We start from the raw sequence: 17370 nt of genomic DNA on the forward strand, positions 1-17370 counted from the left end.
TTTATTAAATGTAGACAGCGTGTGGCAAATTTTCACCTGTTGTTTGTTTAATTTAAAATAAGTTTAAAAACATTCGGATTATACAAATAAGTTCGCTACCTTTAAATCTGTGTGAATATCGAGTGTGTGCCGCAGTTAAGCGAGTTTTTAGAGAAGTATCAGCGTGTAAAAAATAAATTAAGTTGAACTGGTGCTGCAGTCAAAAGCTCCGTTAAACTAGGATTTCCATAGGTTCGTATTCGATCTTATATGCAAAATATCTTCTAGGAGTGCTGCATCCACCATGTTTAGGGTATACCCTTCCTAATTAAGATTTATTACGCTTGGAATGGATCGTAACTTTCAATTGGATTCGCACTAAACATTTTATTGACAAAAACACACACAAATACAGGTACAGTTACAGTTACATGTAGCGAAATACACAAAAACACACACATACTATTGTACTGGCTAATACCGGCTATACTGATCCAGGCAATAGCCTGTAATTTGGTCCGATATGCAGTCAAAGACATCGAATGCCAAATCGCAGCTTTCACCTTTCTGCGGCAGCGCCTTGCGATTGACATGGTACTTGGTGGTCATAGCCCTCAGGCAGAGATTCACGGAGCGCAGTGTGGCCATAAAGAATCCATGCTCGTGCACGCCCTCCGAGTAGAACTGCACCAGTCCGTCCAGTGTGGGCCAGCCCATATGATCGATGGCATGATTCCTCGCATAGACGCAGTGCAGCAGACACTAAAGGGGGGAGAGGGGTGAGAGAACGAATGGCGGCCATTCAATTTGCTGATGCATAAAATTCAGCTAATGTGTATTAAGTGCGCTTTTTGCAGTGCGCAGTGTGAAAAATTTGAGAACTGAGACTCCCCCCTGCCACCGAGTCGTGTGATTATGAATGGAACTGAAAATGCAATGAAAATGCAGTGGCAACTGCTCTGTGGCCTAGCGCTTTTCTTTCAATTGTCTATTAACCCTGACTTTAACATGAGCAAATGAGTGGAGGGGGTGTGTGTGTGTATGTGTGTGTGTTTGTGGGCTGAAGCTGTGATTATTCTCTGGGCACATTGTTTTTTCTTTGGGCTGCCATTGAACTTAATTGAGCGTTGGGCTTTGCATTTCATTAACACCTGAAGATGGCTCGAGATCGCAGCTGTCCTTGGAGATATTGTCGAGGGATTTATGAGGGATTACTCACCCCCGCTATACGCTTATCCTCCAGCGGCACCAGCGTGGGATGATAAATGCCCGAACTGGCCACATCCAGGCGTCGGATGTTCTGCATGAGCCGCGCCATGCGGCGGCGGGGTTCGGGCTCATCGAATAAAATATACTCGTAGTGGCTGGCATTCAGTGGCTCATGTGGATGCTCCACTTCCATGCCAGAGGAATCGCTGGGCGCAGAGGGCCAAACAAAATCGATGGCATCATCGTGCGGATCGATGGGTGGCTGATCGTGTGACACTTGCTCTTTGAGTATTTCATAGGCCTCTGTGGGGAGACGCTCAGATCATTAGTGTGTGAGTGGAATACCTTCATTGCTCTACCCACCATTCACCAGCTTCGTCTTGACCTCATCCTGGCAGTCCGTGATGACAGACTCCACTTTCCGAGCGGTTCGCGGGGGATTCAGGCAGCGCGACTTCTTCGTCTCGAAGCGTATTGTGTAGCCAATGGCTTCGCTCACATCGATCACACCCAGCGATGTGATAATCGCACACGAGATATATACAAATTGTGTAATATTCATTGCACAAAATTGATGGTGGAGGAGCTGCACAGATCTGAGCCCCTGGGCTGTTGTCAAATGAATGGCGCAGCCAGCAGAGCTTCAATGAAAATGAAAGCATTTTCACTTTTCACAGGATGGCCGATGGCCGAGGGCCGATGGCTGCTGTCTAGCGGCTGGTCACCTCTGCGCTGCGTCTGGGCGAGTGAAACGTAGATGGGATTCCAGTTACCAGTTTTGCTCTATGGGTATGTGGTTCAATGGCAAGCTGCTCGACTGGTTGCACATTTCCCATGCGTGCGCTGTTGCCTCCAAAGCACATTGAAACTTGTCCTTAAAGCTGGCCACATGCCTCAGATGCACACATGGTCAATGGCAGCAGCTACACGACCATCATGGGAGTATCCATTCCATTCCATTATAGTTTATTTCATTCAAATATCAAGCGCGCACTCGCTCCATTTGACTGAACAATTAACCAATAAATGGCCCAGAACTGATCACAGCCCAAACCACAAAGAGTCTCTTCCGCATTTGGTCAAGACAAATTTGCATATCATAAAGATTATCATGGCAGCAGCTCCAACCCAAAGCCAAACTCTTTGTCATCATAATCAGCGAAGCGCTCCGAGGTTTGTGCCTTGAGTCTTGCGTTCTAAAGCGGAATGGAGGTGGAGCAGGGCTCCAACTCGAATTCGAACTCGCAGATGGAGAGAAGAGCATCCAGAACAATGGCCAATAACTGTACTTGGTACGCGGCTACATACATAATTATGGTTCATTAAAAAGCATCGTCGAAGGCTTTTTGGCGGCACATCCCTGGGCGGAAATTGTGTCGCTTTCGTGGCGGGTGTACATCGCTCATCGCAGAACTGTGGCTCCAGCCTGCTGGATAATTGCCTTTAATTGCATGATGCAATGCCGCTGACCGCTGTGCCTCTCTGCCAAATTGCAGCTAAGACACTGACCTAGACTCGTAGCGGATCGAATTTGTAATCGCCAAAAGCCACAGCCACAACCAATCGCTCGAGTCCCGGCCAGCTAACGGTGCTGCTAAAATTGAATTGAATATTTCGACGCGGCTCTCCAGAGTCCTCCATGCACTCCACTGAAGTTCAATGGCAGCTGGCGGGCCACAGATCCATCTCTGCTTTGGGGTAAGGCATGGCCTGGCATGGGTTGTCGATGTCAAAGGCAGGAAGAGCTCTCCATCTCCATCTCCGTCTGTGTCTGTGTCTCTCGGGTAGAAACAACGTGAGCTAATTGACAGGCAGTTGCTGTGCACGATTTTCCATTCTCCCATTTCACATTCTCCCGTTCTTGTTGCAATTTACTGAACAAGGAGACTGCCTGCCACACAAAAATAAACAACCAGCCGCAACAGCACTTGCGTGTCCGTCATTAGAACAAATTCTCTCACCTGCCCCTGCCACGCTGCCATTGCAACTCCACTCTTGGTGCAGGGTGAAGGCGGAGGCACTGCCACATTTCTTGCAACGCAATTTGCACACAAATGCTGCTGCTGCTGCCGCTGCTGCCGCTTCCATCTTCGTGGCTTCCACTTTGGTGTTTTGGTGTTTGCTGATGTTTCGGCGTTTCGTTTGGGTGGGTGGTCAGGTGAGACAAGCAGCAGCAGCAGCAGCAGCAGAGGCAGCAGAGGCAGAGGCAACACGAACGAACAGCGCCTGTGTGCCGCTGCCACCATCGGTTGGCTGCCTCGCCTGAGAATCGTATTTAAATACGAAGGTCTAACGCTGGGGCGCATCAGTCGTCGTCGTCGCGTTGTTCTTGCCGCCAGCTCCGAAAGTCTCCCCAGAAAGTCTCCAGCTAAGATCGGAATCGGCTTCGTAACGTTGGAATACTCGTGGCCAAACATTCTCCCTGCTCATTGTGTGCCAGGATGCTCGTTTGAAGCTCTCCCCATTCCCACTCTTGTCTGAAGGCAGCGAAGATGCTGCAACTGCCAGCGCATCTGCTTTGGTTGCTCTGCGCTCTCCTGGCTTACTTGGCACAGCCAGCGAGTGCTGAAATCGAGTACAACACCATCCAGGAGGATGGATCTTTTCAGTTTCGGTATACAAGAGGATTTAGTGTGATAAATTATGGAATGAATGCCTCACCCACGAACGAATGAATGCCTGAAAAAGGACTAAGACTGTTGCTGCTCATAAATGCCAGAAAAAAGTGGTTTAAAAAATGCAACTGCGTGGAAGAAAATTCAAAAGAGTCTCAATAAATGATGCGTTCAAATATAATCATTTTTATGATTAAATCTTCCATTTCAAAGCCACAAAACGGCTGGCAGGAATCCAAATTAAATTCTTGCCTGAGGCCACTTTCTGCTCGCAATTATTGAAGTGTTCCATCCACATTTATAGAAGTTTCATTGAGCAAACCCTATCCTGCTGAAATCTGCTTTAATTTAAGACATATTTCCCTTAGCAGAATCTTCGGTTTTTCTATGACATTTAATTCCACTTTTAAGCTACTTTTGGGCTGTCTTTCCATGGAATTTCCTTCGTAAATCTTTGAGGAAATCCACAACTCAATTAATTATTTGCCCTGTGCATGGCTCATAAATCATAAAACAAATCTTCTAATCTGAAACTAATTGTTGTATAATGTGTGTCTTACCTTTGGCCCATCCATCGCACACTTGAACGAATTTTCATCTTTTTTTCTAACACCTTTTTGAACGCCCTCAAGTAACATTTTGCAACCGCCACAATAACACATTTCCGTCGTTCCATCCATGTACCTCCCCCCCCGCTACCATTTCGCACTTGTGCCACGCCGACTCCTGCCTGCCTGCCACGCATGGGGGCAACGCAACCACTTGCCACTCTTTGGCTACTGCTGATCGAATGGAATGGGATTCGGATTGGATCGGAGCGCAGACATGCAAATGATGACATTGGCGGCTACTATCACAGCGCCTCGGGCACGCCAGACAACACGGTGCGAGGTCGTTATGGTTCGCGTAGTCCAGCGAGCGGCCAAATCGAGGAGACCGTCTACACAGCCGGACCACGTGGGTGAGTAAATGAAGACAGGCCACAGCTTGTGGAGCCACAAAGTGAGTTATCTGTGGCCACAGCCGCGACCGAGGCGGCAGGCGGTGTCCACTGAAGCGTGACGGAAGCCACTCCGCAGCTGAAACGGTTCTAACACATTGGAACCTGCTACTGCTACTGGTTTTTGTTTCTGCTTTTTGTTGTTGCTGTTGCCTAAACGTTTTTGCATTAGCAGTTGAGATTTGTTTTTGCAATCTCCGGCAAACGCTGGCAACAAAAAGCTGTTAACAAATTGACTGGCACACGGAGAGAAACAAATGTAACAAGTGGGGGGAAACACTCGCAGCGGAGAGTTGCGAGTTAAGACTAGGGGAGTATCTCGTACTGAGGGTTTATTAATTAAAGCAGCAAAAAGAGCAAGGAAAAATGTATGTTTGGGCTCTCCATTGGCATGATTTTGTTGTCAGAAAGTGGCAGCTTTAGGCTCAGAAATTCAAGCAAAAAACAGACAATTGGAGGAACACTTTGGCATGTTCCATAGCCCCACAAATACACCCCAAATTCGGGCCTATAGCTACAGGGTACCGGCCACAGCTCCCACCGGTGCTCAGCGATAGCAAATGATGATTCTGACTGGAGCTCGTGGCTCCCCCTCTGCTATGTGCTAATCAAAGTAATGACGTGCCACGCCATGTCCAGCTTCGCATCTGATTGAAGTTGCAGTGCCGGGTTTACCCAATAGCCAGGCAGCTGCTTGTACTCGTTGTACTCTCGGTTGCAGCCAATTAATCTGCCCAATTCTCACACAGTTTTCGCGTGAATGGACCGAAGATACATCGCAAAATGGACTTGGCGCAGTATCCGGTGCGGCCGCGCGGCAGCCCCGACGACCCGCTGGCCGATCCCTTTGATGATCCCTCCTACAGCTTCAGCTACCGCACGCCGGATCAGTCGAGGAGCGAGGAAAACGATGCAGGAAATAGGATCAGGGGTGAGCTCCGATTACAGATGGAACTACAGTTTGAATCCCCTTTATGCTCCCCTCTTTCAGGTCTCTATTCGTACTTGGATGACGTGGGAGAGCGTCACAGTGTGCGCTATGCTGCAGGCGCTGGCACTGGCTTCGAGATCTCCAATGCCGTGCCCGACAATCCCTCCAGCGTTGCCTACTCCAGTCCGCTGTACAAGGCGCCGCCCAGGACACGCGGCAAGATGTCCGTGCAGCGTGGCCCGGCGGGCAGCTACAAGCTGATTGCCGCCGGACCGGATCATCGGCGTGCGGAGAGTCGTGCGCCGGATGGCCTCGTGCGCGGCACTTACTCCTTCCTCGACGACAAGGGTGTGCAGCGGACGGTGGAGTACATTGCGGGCGCGGGCATTGGCTATCGCGTGGTGCACAATCGCATTGGCCCGGGCACGCACATCAATCCCTCGGTGGCCGACTTCCGGCTGGCGGACACGGACTTCCGGCTGGCCAATGACTTTGGCAGGGGCGCGGGCGGGCGCTTGGGCGTGGCCAGTGGCGGTGCAGGTGCCACGGATTATCTGAAACCCAGTGGAGGAGGCAGCAGAGGAGGAGGAGCTGGCAGCAGAGGGGGAGGAGCTGGCAGCAGAGGGGGTGCTGGCAGCAGAGGTGCTGGAGGAGATGAGGGACCGGCTGCAGATGGAAATGGCGCAGCGGAGGATGATCTGGCAGCCGATGGCAATGGCGGAGGCGATGAGGATGAGGATTCCGGACTCAGCGGCACTTCCAGTGGTTCCAGCTCCTTCCGCGGCAAGGAGGATCGCTGGGGCTATGCAGCGGGCAGCCCGCCAAGAGGCAGCACCACATACGACGCAGCAGAGAGGGAGAGGGGTGGCGGAGGAGGAGTAAAGGCTGGCACTCGCACAGGCGGAGGCGGCAGCGCCACGCGACAGAAGGGCGGCGGTGGGGGCTCCACGCGCATCAATGCCAGCGGCACACGGAATCAAAATCGCTTCAGCGGCAGGGGAGGCAGCGCGGAAAGAGGAGGCGGTGGTGGAGGGGGAGGCGGAACAAGCACACGCAGGGGCGGAGCAGCGTCCAGCGAAGGTGAGTCCAGCGGGGGCTATCTGCCACCCACTGGAGGAGGAGGCAGCGGAGGAGGAGGAGGCAGCTCCACTGGCAGTGCCATCAGCGGCCCCGGCGACAATTACAACCTCAACGATGACGATGTCGGCAGCTCCCTGCCGCCCTTGGTCACGGCCAATCATCGCATCCTGGAGATCGATCGGGACCGGGACTGGGTGCTGCGGCATCGCGACTCCACGGTGATCAAGAACGTGGGCAAATGGTATTTGGGTCTGCCCCCAGGCCAGAGTGTGCGGGCGCACGTGCAGAACATAGACATTGTGCCGCTGGGCGGACGGGTGGGGCTGTCCCCGTCGGAGGCGCTGCGGCAGGATGAGATTGCCGATTTGGCTGCCTCCAGGGAGCACTAAGCCCGGAAACTCCTACTCCTACTCCTACTTCCCCTTGGATTATTTTGTAGTGCGTAGCCATAAGTGATTGCTCAGCGTGGAGGCAGCAGCTGTAACAGTATTGAAAAGCGGAATATATAATAATAATAACATAACTTTAGCCACTGTAACTCTGTAACTCTATCTCTTGGTTCACCTGATACTCGTGGCTGTGCCCTGACATAAGCAGGTTGCAAGTCTGCTCTGCGGTTTGCCCCCACATATAACCCACAGTTTGTGGCAGCTTTGGGCTTAGTTTTGCCTCGAAGCTTGCTGCGCCATGAAGTGTCAACTGCTGCTGCTCCTCTCGGGCTTGCTGGCTCTAACCTGCGTGCAGGGAGCTCGTGTCTACATGCAGTTCAATGGCAATGGCTACGCCTACAACACGGATGGCGACAGAGCGGGCAGGAGCAATTCCCTGGCGATCTTTGGCCCACAGCCGCTAAGATCCCCCACAGCTGGCAACACCCAACCCACAGCCGACAGCCTGGCCACTGCATCCCTCAGCAGAGGCTATCAAATCGGCTCCAGTCTCAGCCCGAGTCCCACTCCCCGGACTGGGCCCAGCTTTGACTTCAGCACCCACCAAATGTCCCATGCGCAGCACACCGATGAGGCGGGCAATGTGCTGGGCAAGTACTCCTACTACGACGAGGCCGGCTACCATGAGCTGAGCTACAAGGCTGGCGCCGGCATTGGCTTCGTTGTCATGGGCGGCAATTTGGCCAAGGCCACCAGCTCCAGCTCCAGCGCCGAATCGCAATCGGAAATTGGACAGCCACAAGCGAGTGCCTTGAATCCGTCCGCAAACTTTCAACAGTTTCAGCATAAACATGGCGGCACTTACGCTTAAATAAACCAATCAAAGTCGTTTCCCAACTGTATTCTGTTTTGGGTTTTAGCACTAGAGAAGCCTACGGTTGGGGTGCCAAATGTCAGGTCTGACAACTAATCGAACGGGCTGGGAGAGCGCTACTAAGAAGCGTCTTAAAAGGGTATACTAAGCCAGCGCTGATTCATGGGTAGATTGGCTGCTGCTTACTGAAAATAATTGCAGAGCTGTGGAGTAGTTAGTGTAGAGATATTCGCTGTTTTAGGTCAAAGAATGGTCCAAAAATTGTTAAAGAACTAGCCCAAAAAGTGGCAAAGAATTGGGCATCAAAATGTAATCAAAACAGAGATAAATGCAGAGCTAAATGATCTGAGAATGCCACTCGCTAATCTTAAGCTCATGCAAAGAAAATTTTCTCTTTTCTCTGAATAAACGAAAACAGAAACGGAAACTGTCGCTGCCCTACAGCCTCATTTATCAATGTTTCAGCTGCCCAAATTTCATTTCCGTAGAGAACTAAAACTAGACCACAAAAGCAGCGTTTAAATGGGAATTAATTCAGCTGTTTTCCCCTTCGTTTAATCACACCACTGACACATTTTGCTGCACTAATTGCTGGACTCCCCAAAACATTCCGAAACAAATCTAATGGCCAATCCTCAGCCAGCCATCCACCCATTTGGTGGCGCGTGCCGTCTGTTGGGCCAACAACTTGCACGATTTATGCATTTTATAATGCCCAATTGATTCACCAGATTACCAGTCAACTATTTGTTTTGATTTGCTTCGTTTTTAGTGGGTTATTTCTGTGGGGGGACTGGAACCCAACTTTGAAATGTTCGACGCGTGCGCGCACTTGCCAAATGATTTGAATCGAACAAAACGGAAAGCCTTGGCGAGCAGAGAGACCACAACGTGGCCTAAATAAAATATGACCCAAGAAAAGCCCAAAACCACACGGGACAAAGTTTCATTAATAATATGCAGATGTGCAAAAAAGCGAGAAAAAAGCAAATAAAAATTACTCGCACTCGAAATTAATGCGGTTTGGGTTTGGGTTTGTTTTCGTAGCAAGTTTCACTGCCACAATTAAAGTTTGATGTCAGAGATCTGTCCGCTTAAATTTCCCCTAAACTAGTTCCAAACGCACTCCACAACTTTCTTTGCGGAATGCACTAAAAAGAGAGACGGAAGAGACACAAAAGTACTTGCCACTGACATAGATCTAGATTTAGGGTCGCTCTTTCGCTGTCTGTCCCTCTGGCTGCCGCACGTTCTCAGCGCTGATATCAATGCCAGGGCTGCCGTTGAGCTGGGAACCAGCCTAGAAGCCACACCCCCCCACTGCCTGCCCCTCTGCTGCTGCATAATTGGGTTAGCATTACAGGGAACAGAACCGAAGACGACAGCAACAGAAACAGAACTGAAAGCAGTTCGGGCAGCGCGCTGCAGCTGGCAATTTATTCTGGCCATGGATCTGTGATCTGCCAGGCGCTCTTTTCCCAGTTAGCGGTTATAAACAACGGTTTGAGTCTCCTACTCCTCCTCGAGCTGCAGCCCGCCGCTTCCCTCTCTCGTGACGAAGGTCAGACTTAATTGGCCCCTGGGCCCATGGGGCTGCCTAGGCAACGACATTCATCCCACTCTCAGTCCCGTTTTGCATGCATTTATAAATAGGTCTCAAGGTCTCTGCGGTGGAGCTGCTCCCTCCGTTCGTTGCTGTTGTTGCATCGATTTATCGCCTTTTGATTGCTGCATTCCAAATTGGGGACTGAAGCGAATGAAACTGCTGGGCAGGAGGGAGCTGCAGAGTGCGGCGTGCGGCGTGGAGTGTCGAGTGTGCGTGTGGCGCATTTGGGTTTACACAGCGATTTCTGCTAATTTTGTATGCTCCCCACTGGCGTTGGGGCTGGGGCTTCGGTTCGAAACCATAAATCTTGTGGCAATTTTATTGATGTCTGCGTGTGCCACCAAAAAGGTCGAACTGATCCTGCTTAATCAAGAAATATGTACGATTATTGGCTGCACATTCGCAGCAACAATTGGGCTGAAATCGGAAGCCAGCCCTTGCCTCGAGCAACAAAAAATGCAATAAAATTATAAATTGCTTTCTGTGTTCTGGACTCTGTTTTGTTTACGTGTCAGTTGTGGGCGTGGCTGTGTGTCTCTGCGCGGATAATGGAAAAATTGATGGTGCTGTCTGACTAATAAAGACTTATGGCAGCGCCGCAGGGCAAAACTCCGCACACGAACACGAAGCTGCAAATAAGAATTTCAATTATGAATGGAAACGAAACGTACCACAGAACAAAACTTAGAACCAATCCCGACAGACACCCGAGAAGTGTGTGAGCCAAAACTTTCTAACGAGTTCGAGGCAAACATTTTAATTGAATTACCCAACAACCACTCGAGAGATCTGTCATTCATGGGAGCAGGAGTCAGAGCATTGGGCTCTTAAGTCTTTCACAATTTAAGCTTATGTCATGTTGTGGAGCTGCTTACCTGTCCGCTACCCACGCAGTTCTCTGTGGGTGCTCGCTGCTCACTCCACTTGTAATGGCCAGCAGACGCCTCTCAATCGGCGCACCAATAAACGGCCAATTAATCAATGTCAGTTGTGAATGTTGAGGATGATTCGGTTGTTGGTTGGGCACGGACAGTAGCAGACAAAGACGCTCCCTGTCAGCGCGGCCTAACAAGTTTCAATCGAAACGAAAAGTGCCTGCAAAATGCCGCGTCGTAGCCTCGACCAGAGAGGGAGACAAGAGAAGATTTCAATCTGCACAAGCCTAGACATTGATCCATGAATATCAAGTGTGGCTGAAAAAAACCCTTGCAAGCTCAGAGATCAGCCCGATAAGGCAGTCGCACTCCGCCCAAGGCGCTCGCTTACGTGACGGACTCTCCCAGCGTGCCGTCTCGGGTTTCTCTTCGTTCCCATCGTTCCCTTTGTCGCGCGCTCTCTCTTTCTCTTCGTTTGCGGCTCTCTTACACCTGCTGCCGCTGCCGCTGCTGCTGCTGCTGCTGCTGCTCCGTTTCGTTGGACATTTCTTTTGCGTTGCTGTTGCTGCTTGTCTCTGGCTAATGGAAATGTTATAAACAGAGGCAATGGGCACGGCCACGATTCAGTTCATCTTCAGTCGTTGTCTCGCCCGCTTGGTTCTACCTAGGAGCAGGAGGTGTGTGTTCCTGTTTGTGTCTCTGTGCCTGTGCCCTGTGCCACTCGGCCTTCGTGTTTTTGTGTTCCCCGATATAAAAAAGAGCAAGAAATAATCGTAAATTAAAAGCACCACAGGATTGACTTTTTATGTGTGTGTCGCAGTCTCCGTTTCATTCTGTGTGTTTCTCTGTGTTTTTGTGATTTCTGTTGTTTCCGCGTGTTAACCCAAGAGTGTCATTCCTTTCGTTTCTTGTTCGCAGTTCAAGGATAACGCACGACCACAGACACAGTCAAGGCTCTACCGTAAATATCTACAGAACTTGGCAACAGAATGCATCTCTTTGTGGTAAGTAATTGAAATTCGCAGCCACAATTCACTCATAAAACGAAACTAGTTTAGATTTATGCCACAATTAATCATTTTATTGCTGAACTCTTTCTTTCTGTAAGTGGCCCAAGTTCGTGCCTTGAGTCTTTCATTATTTCTTTCACTTCCCGGCAAATGAACTTTCACTCAACGACATTTTTGGCAACAATCTTAAGTGGTTCTCGCCTCAATTCTTTTGGCCTTTTACTCAGCTACGGAAATTAGCCTTAATTATGCTCTCAGCCATATGCAAATCTCATACGAATTAGCTGGCCATATTTTTGGGCATTTTAATAAGCAGAATTCAATTTGAATGTAGCCCCAAAAGAAAGAATATTTCTTGTATTTATATTATATGTATTTGAAATGCTAGAGTTAGTTTTATGACAAAGAACTTTTGAGTGGATATTTGTATTATATTTAAGCCGCAGTCTAAAAGTGAAAAGTCTTTTGTACAATTCACATTGTCCACTCCTCTTGGAACGTGACAGAATTCTGTCTGCACCTCGCATTGAAAAGTGAAAAGTGATTCATTTCCTTGGGCTGACCAAAATCAGACTATCCCTTGCATTATTCATACTTATTCCGATGTAAAAATGTATGTACACGCCCTTAAAAGTCTCAGTGGCTGGACGCCTGTTGGTAACAATGAATTCAATGCATAACCAAAAGATATTTGAATAAAAAGCCCAAAAAATATCAATAAAAATCAATATGCCATAGGCGTAAGAAAATCATGCGTGGGCTAACAAATGGCAATTAAAAACTACGAGTATATCCCCCCAGCCCAGCCATAAACATAATTTTGATACGAATATTCCAAAGAACAAACGAAGTTATTTGTGGGGGAGAAGTGCATTGAATGTGTTTCCAATCAAATAAATTATTAAACCAATAGCTGCTGGCTGCTGGAGACTCTCTCCAGCCCACACTGCCGTGTGCCTGCACCACTCCATCAATCTTTCATCAAGTGACTCCATCAGTGTCGCTCTTCAGAGTATCATTTCACATTTAAGTGCCATCAGAGAAGCGCTGAAGAACCAGAAACAGACCCCATTTATATCTTGTGTCTTGTTCGAGAACATAAAATGCTGCGCGTAAACTTTGCATTCGGAACATTAACCCAGTTTATTTTTGGATGGAACACGGAACACACCCAACTTTACTCAGAGTCGTTACCGCGGGCCAATATAATAAATAAGGCAAAAGACAAAAGAAAGCGCAGACAGACAGAAATACATCTTTGGCTTATGTTACGTTGGCCCAAGAAGTGCAGGAGATTCTCTTGCAAATCAATAGGCGTTGAGGTTCGACAGCCACCAGTCCAGTCCCTCCAATCAGCCAGCTGCCAGCGCTGTTTCGAGTTACGTTTCGGCATCGAATCGTAACAGACGCCTAGAGGTTCAGGTCAATGACACAACACGAGCCCCAAACTTCAGATACAGCTTCATTTTTTCGGGGCTTCATCTACTGATGCTGAAGGTGGAGCTGGAGCTGAAGCTGGCTCTTGGCTCTTGCCTTTCAGGGCTTTCGGTTCTTTTCCAGCTTAGGTGACATTTCTGTTTTGATAGATGGGCGTGCGATGCTAACGGTCGCCCAAGAAGATTGCGTCAATATTGACTTTGCCAAATGCGCGAGTAAATGGGAGAGAGAAGAAGGAGAGGAAGAAAGAGAGGGGAAGCTGCAGAGCCGAAGAGAGTTCTATGCTCGCAGCGGCAAATATTTGCAGAGCGTGCGGCACTTGACAATTGTGTGAGAGGGAGGGGGAAAAGCTGCAAAGCTGCAAAGTGCGAGAGTACTTCCCTCCTCAGCTGCTGCGGCTCTCACTTTTCAGCACAGGCCGCGCCGCAGCTTAAAAGAAATTATGCAAATGCCTAAAGACAGCTGAGAGGGAGAGAGAGAGAGCGCAGAACGTTGAACGCGGAACGCGGAACGCGGAACGCGGAACGTTGAGAATGAAAGACTTTCGCGAGACACTTGACCGCATTCTTGGGGCCATTGCGACATTGGAATAACCAAAGAGCACAGATTGAGTCCTCCAGCAGAATAAAACTTGGCTTAAACGATTAACATGAACACTTGGCTTACACTTACACATGCAACTACATATTTTTCGTACATTTTGCAGCTGTCAACGCTTGTGCTGGTGCTGGCCTCCTTGGCCGCCAGCCAGAATCCACTGGATGCGAGTGGCGCTGCCGTCGAGTAAGTACTAAAACCACTCAGACTAAGACCCTAGCCTGTGCCTGTGCCTGTGAACCGGGTTCAACTTTGTGCTAATTCCAAATGTAGAACTTGCGCTGCTCTCTCGCTGTAGAATTTGTGACTAAAACTGAACTGCAGTTGCCTGCAGCATTGTGACTAACCCAAAATCATTTGCCTTTGCCCTAACCACAACATACAACATGACCCTTGACCCTTGACCCTGCCCCCTGCATTAGAGTTTACAAACGAAAGCCAACTGTTAGACCAACAACAAACAAATCCCTAAACTTTCGTTTGCAGAATCCAGCAGCAGCGGCTGATAAAATTTCCCGAGGAATTTGATCCCAATGTGGCGCCACCTACGGCCGAGAAGGTGGACGAGGCGAAGCGCATTCTCGAGCAGATTGCACGCGTGAACGAGGCCTTTGGCTACGTGAAGAAGCAGCCGGCGCAGAAGAAGCTCCCGCCCATACTCGACTCCAGTCAGTATTTGTTCCCCAAGCCCGCCTATCAGCCGTTCCACGCGCAGCAGCACCACTTTGCCGGCAGCCATGGCCAGACGCTGCTCGAGCCCTCGATTCGCGCGGTAAAACTGACTCGAAATGTGGCAGGATCCAGCTACAATGTGCCACCAAGGCTGCGCAAGGGCACAGCCGCACCTGCCAGTGTGGAGGTGCAGCAATCGCAGCTTTACTTCCGACCCAACCAAGTGGAGCTGCCAAAGCCCACAACGGCGCAGGAGGCGCAGCAGCTGCCCGCGCACTTTGCCATCCCCGTGCACCTGTACAAGCTGAACAAGGAGCAGTATCTGCGGGAGCATGCCGCCCAGGAGTACCGCGTCAAGGGCTACAAGATCATCGGCGATGTGGACAGCTTCTATGGCAAGGCCAAGTCGGGCAGGAAGCAGGGCAAGACCACGCCCAAATATCATTTGTTCTTTCTGCCCCGAGAGTTGGCGCTGAACGAGGATGGCACGCCCAAGAGGGGCAATGGCACAACGACCACAAAAGCTCCAGCTGCTCCACAGGGCTCCAAGGAGTTCCGTTTGGACTCCCGGGAGCGGCCCTCCAACAAGCCTGCCCACAGAACGCAGACGACTGTGGCAGCCCCCACCGACAATAGCCTGGGAGCCGCTGGGAATCGCAAGCGAGTCAGCACCACCGTGAAGCCTGTGCGGGGAGCTGCCTCTGCTGCTGGCAAGGAGGCGGAGCAGCTGCCACCCAACATGGCCTCGACTTCAGCACCCTCAACCCTAGCTCCTGCCGGCGGACTGCTGCCCAATCGCAATCGCCTGAATCCCTTCCGCGTCTCCGGCATCAACATCGCCGACATGCAGAACCAAACGTCGTCGGCCATCAAGAATGCCTTCCAGAACATATTCCGAATGCCCTTCCGGCCGGTGCCCGGTGCACTGTCGCCCTCCCAGCCCATCATTGTGGGCAGCATTCCGCAGAAGCATTCGCAGGCGCTGTCCAGCGACACGCAGGAGGACTACAAGTGGGAGGACGAGAAGGAGGAGGGCGGCGGCGATGGCAACATCGAAGATCTGGAGAACACGGCCGCCGAGCAGGACACCAGTGCCCAGTCCGAGGAGAAGCATTTGTTTGCGCACAAGAATCACCTCGGAGCTGGTGGCCTGATGCACACCATCGGCCATGTGGCCACCGCACAGCAGACCACCCAGAAGCAGGCGCTACGCGAGGGCGGCATCATCATCCAGCGGCTGAAGGTGCGCAAGGGCGGCATTGCGATTGCTGGGCCCGGGGGCGTGGCCACAGCAGGCAGCGGCGGCACAGCCATCGTGGGCCCTGGGGGCTATGCCCTCACACACCCGCGCAGCCTCACAATCGCTGGGCCCGGGGCCAAGGTGATTTCCATACCCGCCAATGTGGATCTGCAGGATGCGCTGGCACGCACCGATCTGCAGGCGAGAAGTTTTCCGCGTGAGGGCAAGGTGGTGGCCACTGGACCGACGGTTTACTATGCCCCGCCCACGGGCACGACGGAGGAGGAGGCGGCGGAGCAGGACGCGGAGGCGCTGCAAGAGGAGCAGGAGATGATGTTTGAGTCTGAGGCTTGACTTGTGCTTTAGTTTTGTGTAGGCTTCATTTTTAGTTGGTATTCTCGCTAGTAATTAAAATAAATGTTTGTATTTCGTAATTTGATTTGTGCTTTTGCTTTTATCGGGTACACAAACCCCCACATCCCATACATGCACCACCCCGTACTGCTAATCCTCATTGTTATACTGCCGCATGCTGCTTGCTCTTCCACCTACTAAAACCCATCCGAAAATTGTTGCTGTAAATATTAAATTACTAACCGGCTGCTGCCTTCCCTCTATCCTATCCCCCCAAAACACACACAACAAAAATCCTTAAACTCAAAGTGCTTACGGCTACTGGCGCACTGCTTCCTTCGAGGCCTGGCCGCCACGCACTCAACTGGCACACGCCGCGCCGCTGCTCGCCAAGGAAAACCAATTGACGTCGTTCGGCGCCTACCAGCCAGCTGTTGTATACAACAGTCCGTTCTACGCGGCATACAGTCTGCCACTGGCATACGTGCTGCAACCCACCACACCCGGCACAGCCACCACACCAGCCACAGTCGATGCAACAACCACGAGCACGATCAAGCCCGAAAGCACAGCGGAGGAGCTCGAAAAGCCAGAAAAGCCAGAAAAGCTGCAAGCGCTGCCAGCGGCCAAACAGCCACAAGTGGAGACACAAACCACTGGCGACCTGAAGAGTGATTCGGGTCTCCGCTCAGCGGTGAGCAAAATAAATCCCAATTACGTGATCGAGGAGATTCTGGCCATTCCCGGCAAGCATGTGATCTCCAGCCAGCAGCAGCTGCGACCAGCGAAGCTGCGAAAGCTCTCCTCAGCGAAACTGAAGCGCGTGCCCGTCAAGGTGGAGGCCACGGGCAAGACCAGCAGCAGTTCGGGCAACATTCCGCAGATCCAATTCGGCAACTACTTTCTGCCCTACCAGCCGCTGCAGGCACAGGCCATACAGGGCCGCAAGCAGGCGGCGCTCATACTCGAGCCGCACTCCCGCGCGGTGGTGGGCAACGGCGGCACGGCCATTTCCACGCCCATTTCGCGGGCGTACCTGAAGAAGGGCGTGCCCACGAATGTGTACTTCAATCCGGACTCGGTGGCCATCGCCGGCGTGGGTGGCAAGGCGCATGCCACGGCGGACTTGGAGCTGGACTTGTTTAACTGAGGAGCAGGCAAGCAGAAGGAGTGTCCCCCATCGATGATGCTACCCCTAGAGATGTTCCTGATACTGTGTCATTATCCCCCATCCTCCATAGTGTGTAAATAAAGTAACAACCAAAGCAAATTCCCGTACAGCTTCCTCTGTAGTCATTGTAGATGCAACCGCTTCCTCCACGCTTTCTCTCCTTCCCCCCAACGCACAGGCAATCCATTCACGCTCCCTCCCCCCTCTGTACACCCTTTAAATGACTATAAACCACCCCAAAAGCAGACACAGATCGCGGATCTACGAGGAGGTGCCCTACTACGGCGGCCTGCGTGGCCAGCTGCTGCAGCTGCGTCCGCAGCGCGATGGC

General features: G+C 51.0%; 4 protein-coding genes across 7 annotated transcripts; 3 read left to right on the top strand and 1 right to left on the bottom strand.

Annotated features, from left to right (window-relative positions):
* The first annotated feature begins 2 nt into the window (after positions 1–2).
* LOC117894435 (fibroin heavy chain) lies at positions 3–7262 on the top strand. 4 transcript variants are annotated; one of them, XM_034801500.1, is made up of 5 exons: positions 3–231; positions 313–394; positions 4627–4764; positions 5553–5734; positions 5795–7262. In XM_034801500.1, exons 4-5 carry the CDS (start codon positions 5587–5589, stop codon positions 7201–7203), a joined length of 1557 nt encoding a protein of 518 aa, XP_034657391.1. In that variant the 5' UTR covers positions 3–231; positions 313–394; positions 4627–4764; positions 5553–5586; the 3' UTR covers positions 7204–7262. The 4 variants fall into 4 exon arrangements, with proteins under 4 accessions (XP_034657391.1, XP_034657392.1, XP_034657390.1 ...); XM_034801501.1 differs by lacking the exon at positions 313–394; XM_034801499.1 differs by lacking the exon at positions 3–231 and having other exon boundaries at positions 271–394.
* On the bottom strand, positions 402–1750 carry LOC117894437. Its single transcript, XM_034801503.1, has 3 exons — positions 1552–1750; positions 1199–1491; positions 402–741 (listed from the first exon to the last, which is right to left on the bottom strand). Exons 1-3 carry the CDS (start codon positions 1748–1750, stop codon positions 454–456), a joined length of 780 nt encoding a protein of 259 aa, XP_034657394.1. The 3' UTR covers positions 402–453.
* A 205-nt stretch (positions 7263–7467) lies between the features above and the next one.
* LOC117894436 lies at positions 7468–8084 on the top strand. Its single transcript, XM_034801502.1, has one exon. The coding sequence runs from the start codon at positions 7502–7504 to the stop codon at positions 8072–8074; it is 573 nt and encodes a 190-aa protein (XP_034657393.1). The 5' UTR covers positions 7468–7501; the 3' UTR covers positions 8075–8084.
* Positions 8085–11269: 3185 nt separating this feature from the next.
* On the top strand, positions 11270–17018 carry LOC117893640. Its single transcript, XM_034800327.1, has 4 exons — positions 11270–11562; positions 13712–13788; positions 14089–15813; positions 16178–17018. The coding sequence occupies exons 1-4, from the start codon at positions 11548–11550 to the stop codon at positions 17016–17018; spliced, it is 2658 nt and encodes an 885-aa protein (XP_034656218.1). The 5' UTR covers positions 11270–11547.
* The last annotated feature ends 352 nt before the right edge of the window (positions 17019–17370 follow it).

The sequence above is a fragment of the Drosophila subobscura genome, chromosome J (assembly GCF_008121235.1).
Source record: "Drosophila subobscura isolate 14011-0131.10 chromosome J, UCBerk_Dsub_1.0, whole genome shotgun sequence".
Taxonomy (NCBI): Eukaryota; Metazoa; Arthropoda; class Insecta; order Diptera; family Drosophilidae; genus Drosophila; species Drosophila subobscura.

Bases quoted from the DNA above. Each gene is read 5' to 3' on its own strand.
- LOC117894437 (XM_034801503.1), bottom strand. From the start codon at position 1,750: ATGAATATTACACAATTTGTATATATCTCGTGTGCGATTATCACATCG. The intron at 1,492-1,551 runs GTGGGTAGAGCA...GTCTCCCCACAG, and splicing joins CAAGACGAAGCTGGTGAATG to AGGCCTATGAAATACTCAAA. The intron at 742-1,198 runs GTGAGTAATCCC...TCCCCCCTTTAG, and splicing joins AGGATAAGCGTATAGCGGGG to TGTCTGCTGCACTGCGTCTA.
- LOC117894435 (XM_034801498.1), top strand. From the start codon at position 3,681: ATGCTGCAACTGCCAGCGCATCTGCTTTGGTTGCTCTGCGCTCTCCTG. The intron at 3,803-4,626 runs GTATACAAGAGG...ATCGGAGCGCAG, and splicing joins GATGGATCTTTTCAGTTTCG to ACATGCAAATGATGACATTG. The intron at 5,735-5,794 runs GTGAGCTCCGAT...CCCCTCTTTCAG, and splicing joins TGCAGGAAATAGGATCAGGG to GTCTCTATTCGTACTTGGAT.
- LOC117894436 (XM_034801502.1), top strand. From the start codon at position 7,502: ATGAAGTGTCAACTGCTGCTGCTCCTCTCGGGCTTGCTGGCTCTAACC.
- LOC117893640 (XM_034800327.1), top strand. The intron at 13,789-14,088 runs GTAAGTACTAAA...TTTCGTTTGCAG, and splicing joins GCGAGTGGCGCTGCCGTCGA to AATCCAGCAGCAGCGGCTGA. The intron at 15,814-16,177 runs GGACGCGGAGGC...TTAAACTCAAAG, and splicing joins GAGGAGGAGGCGGCGGAGCA to TGCTTACGGCTACTGGCGCA.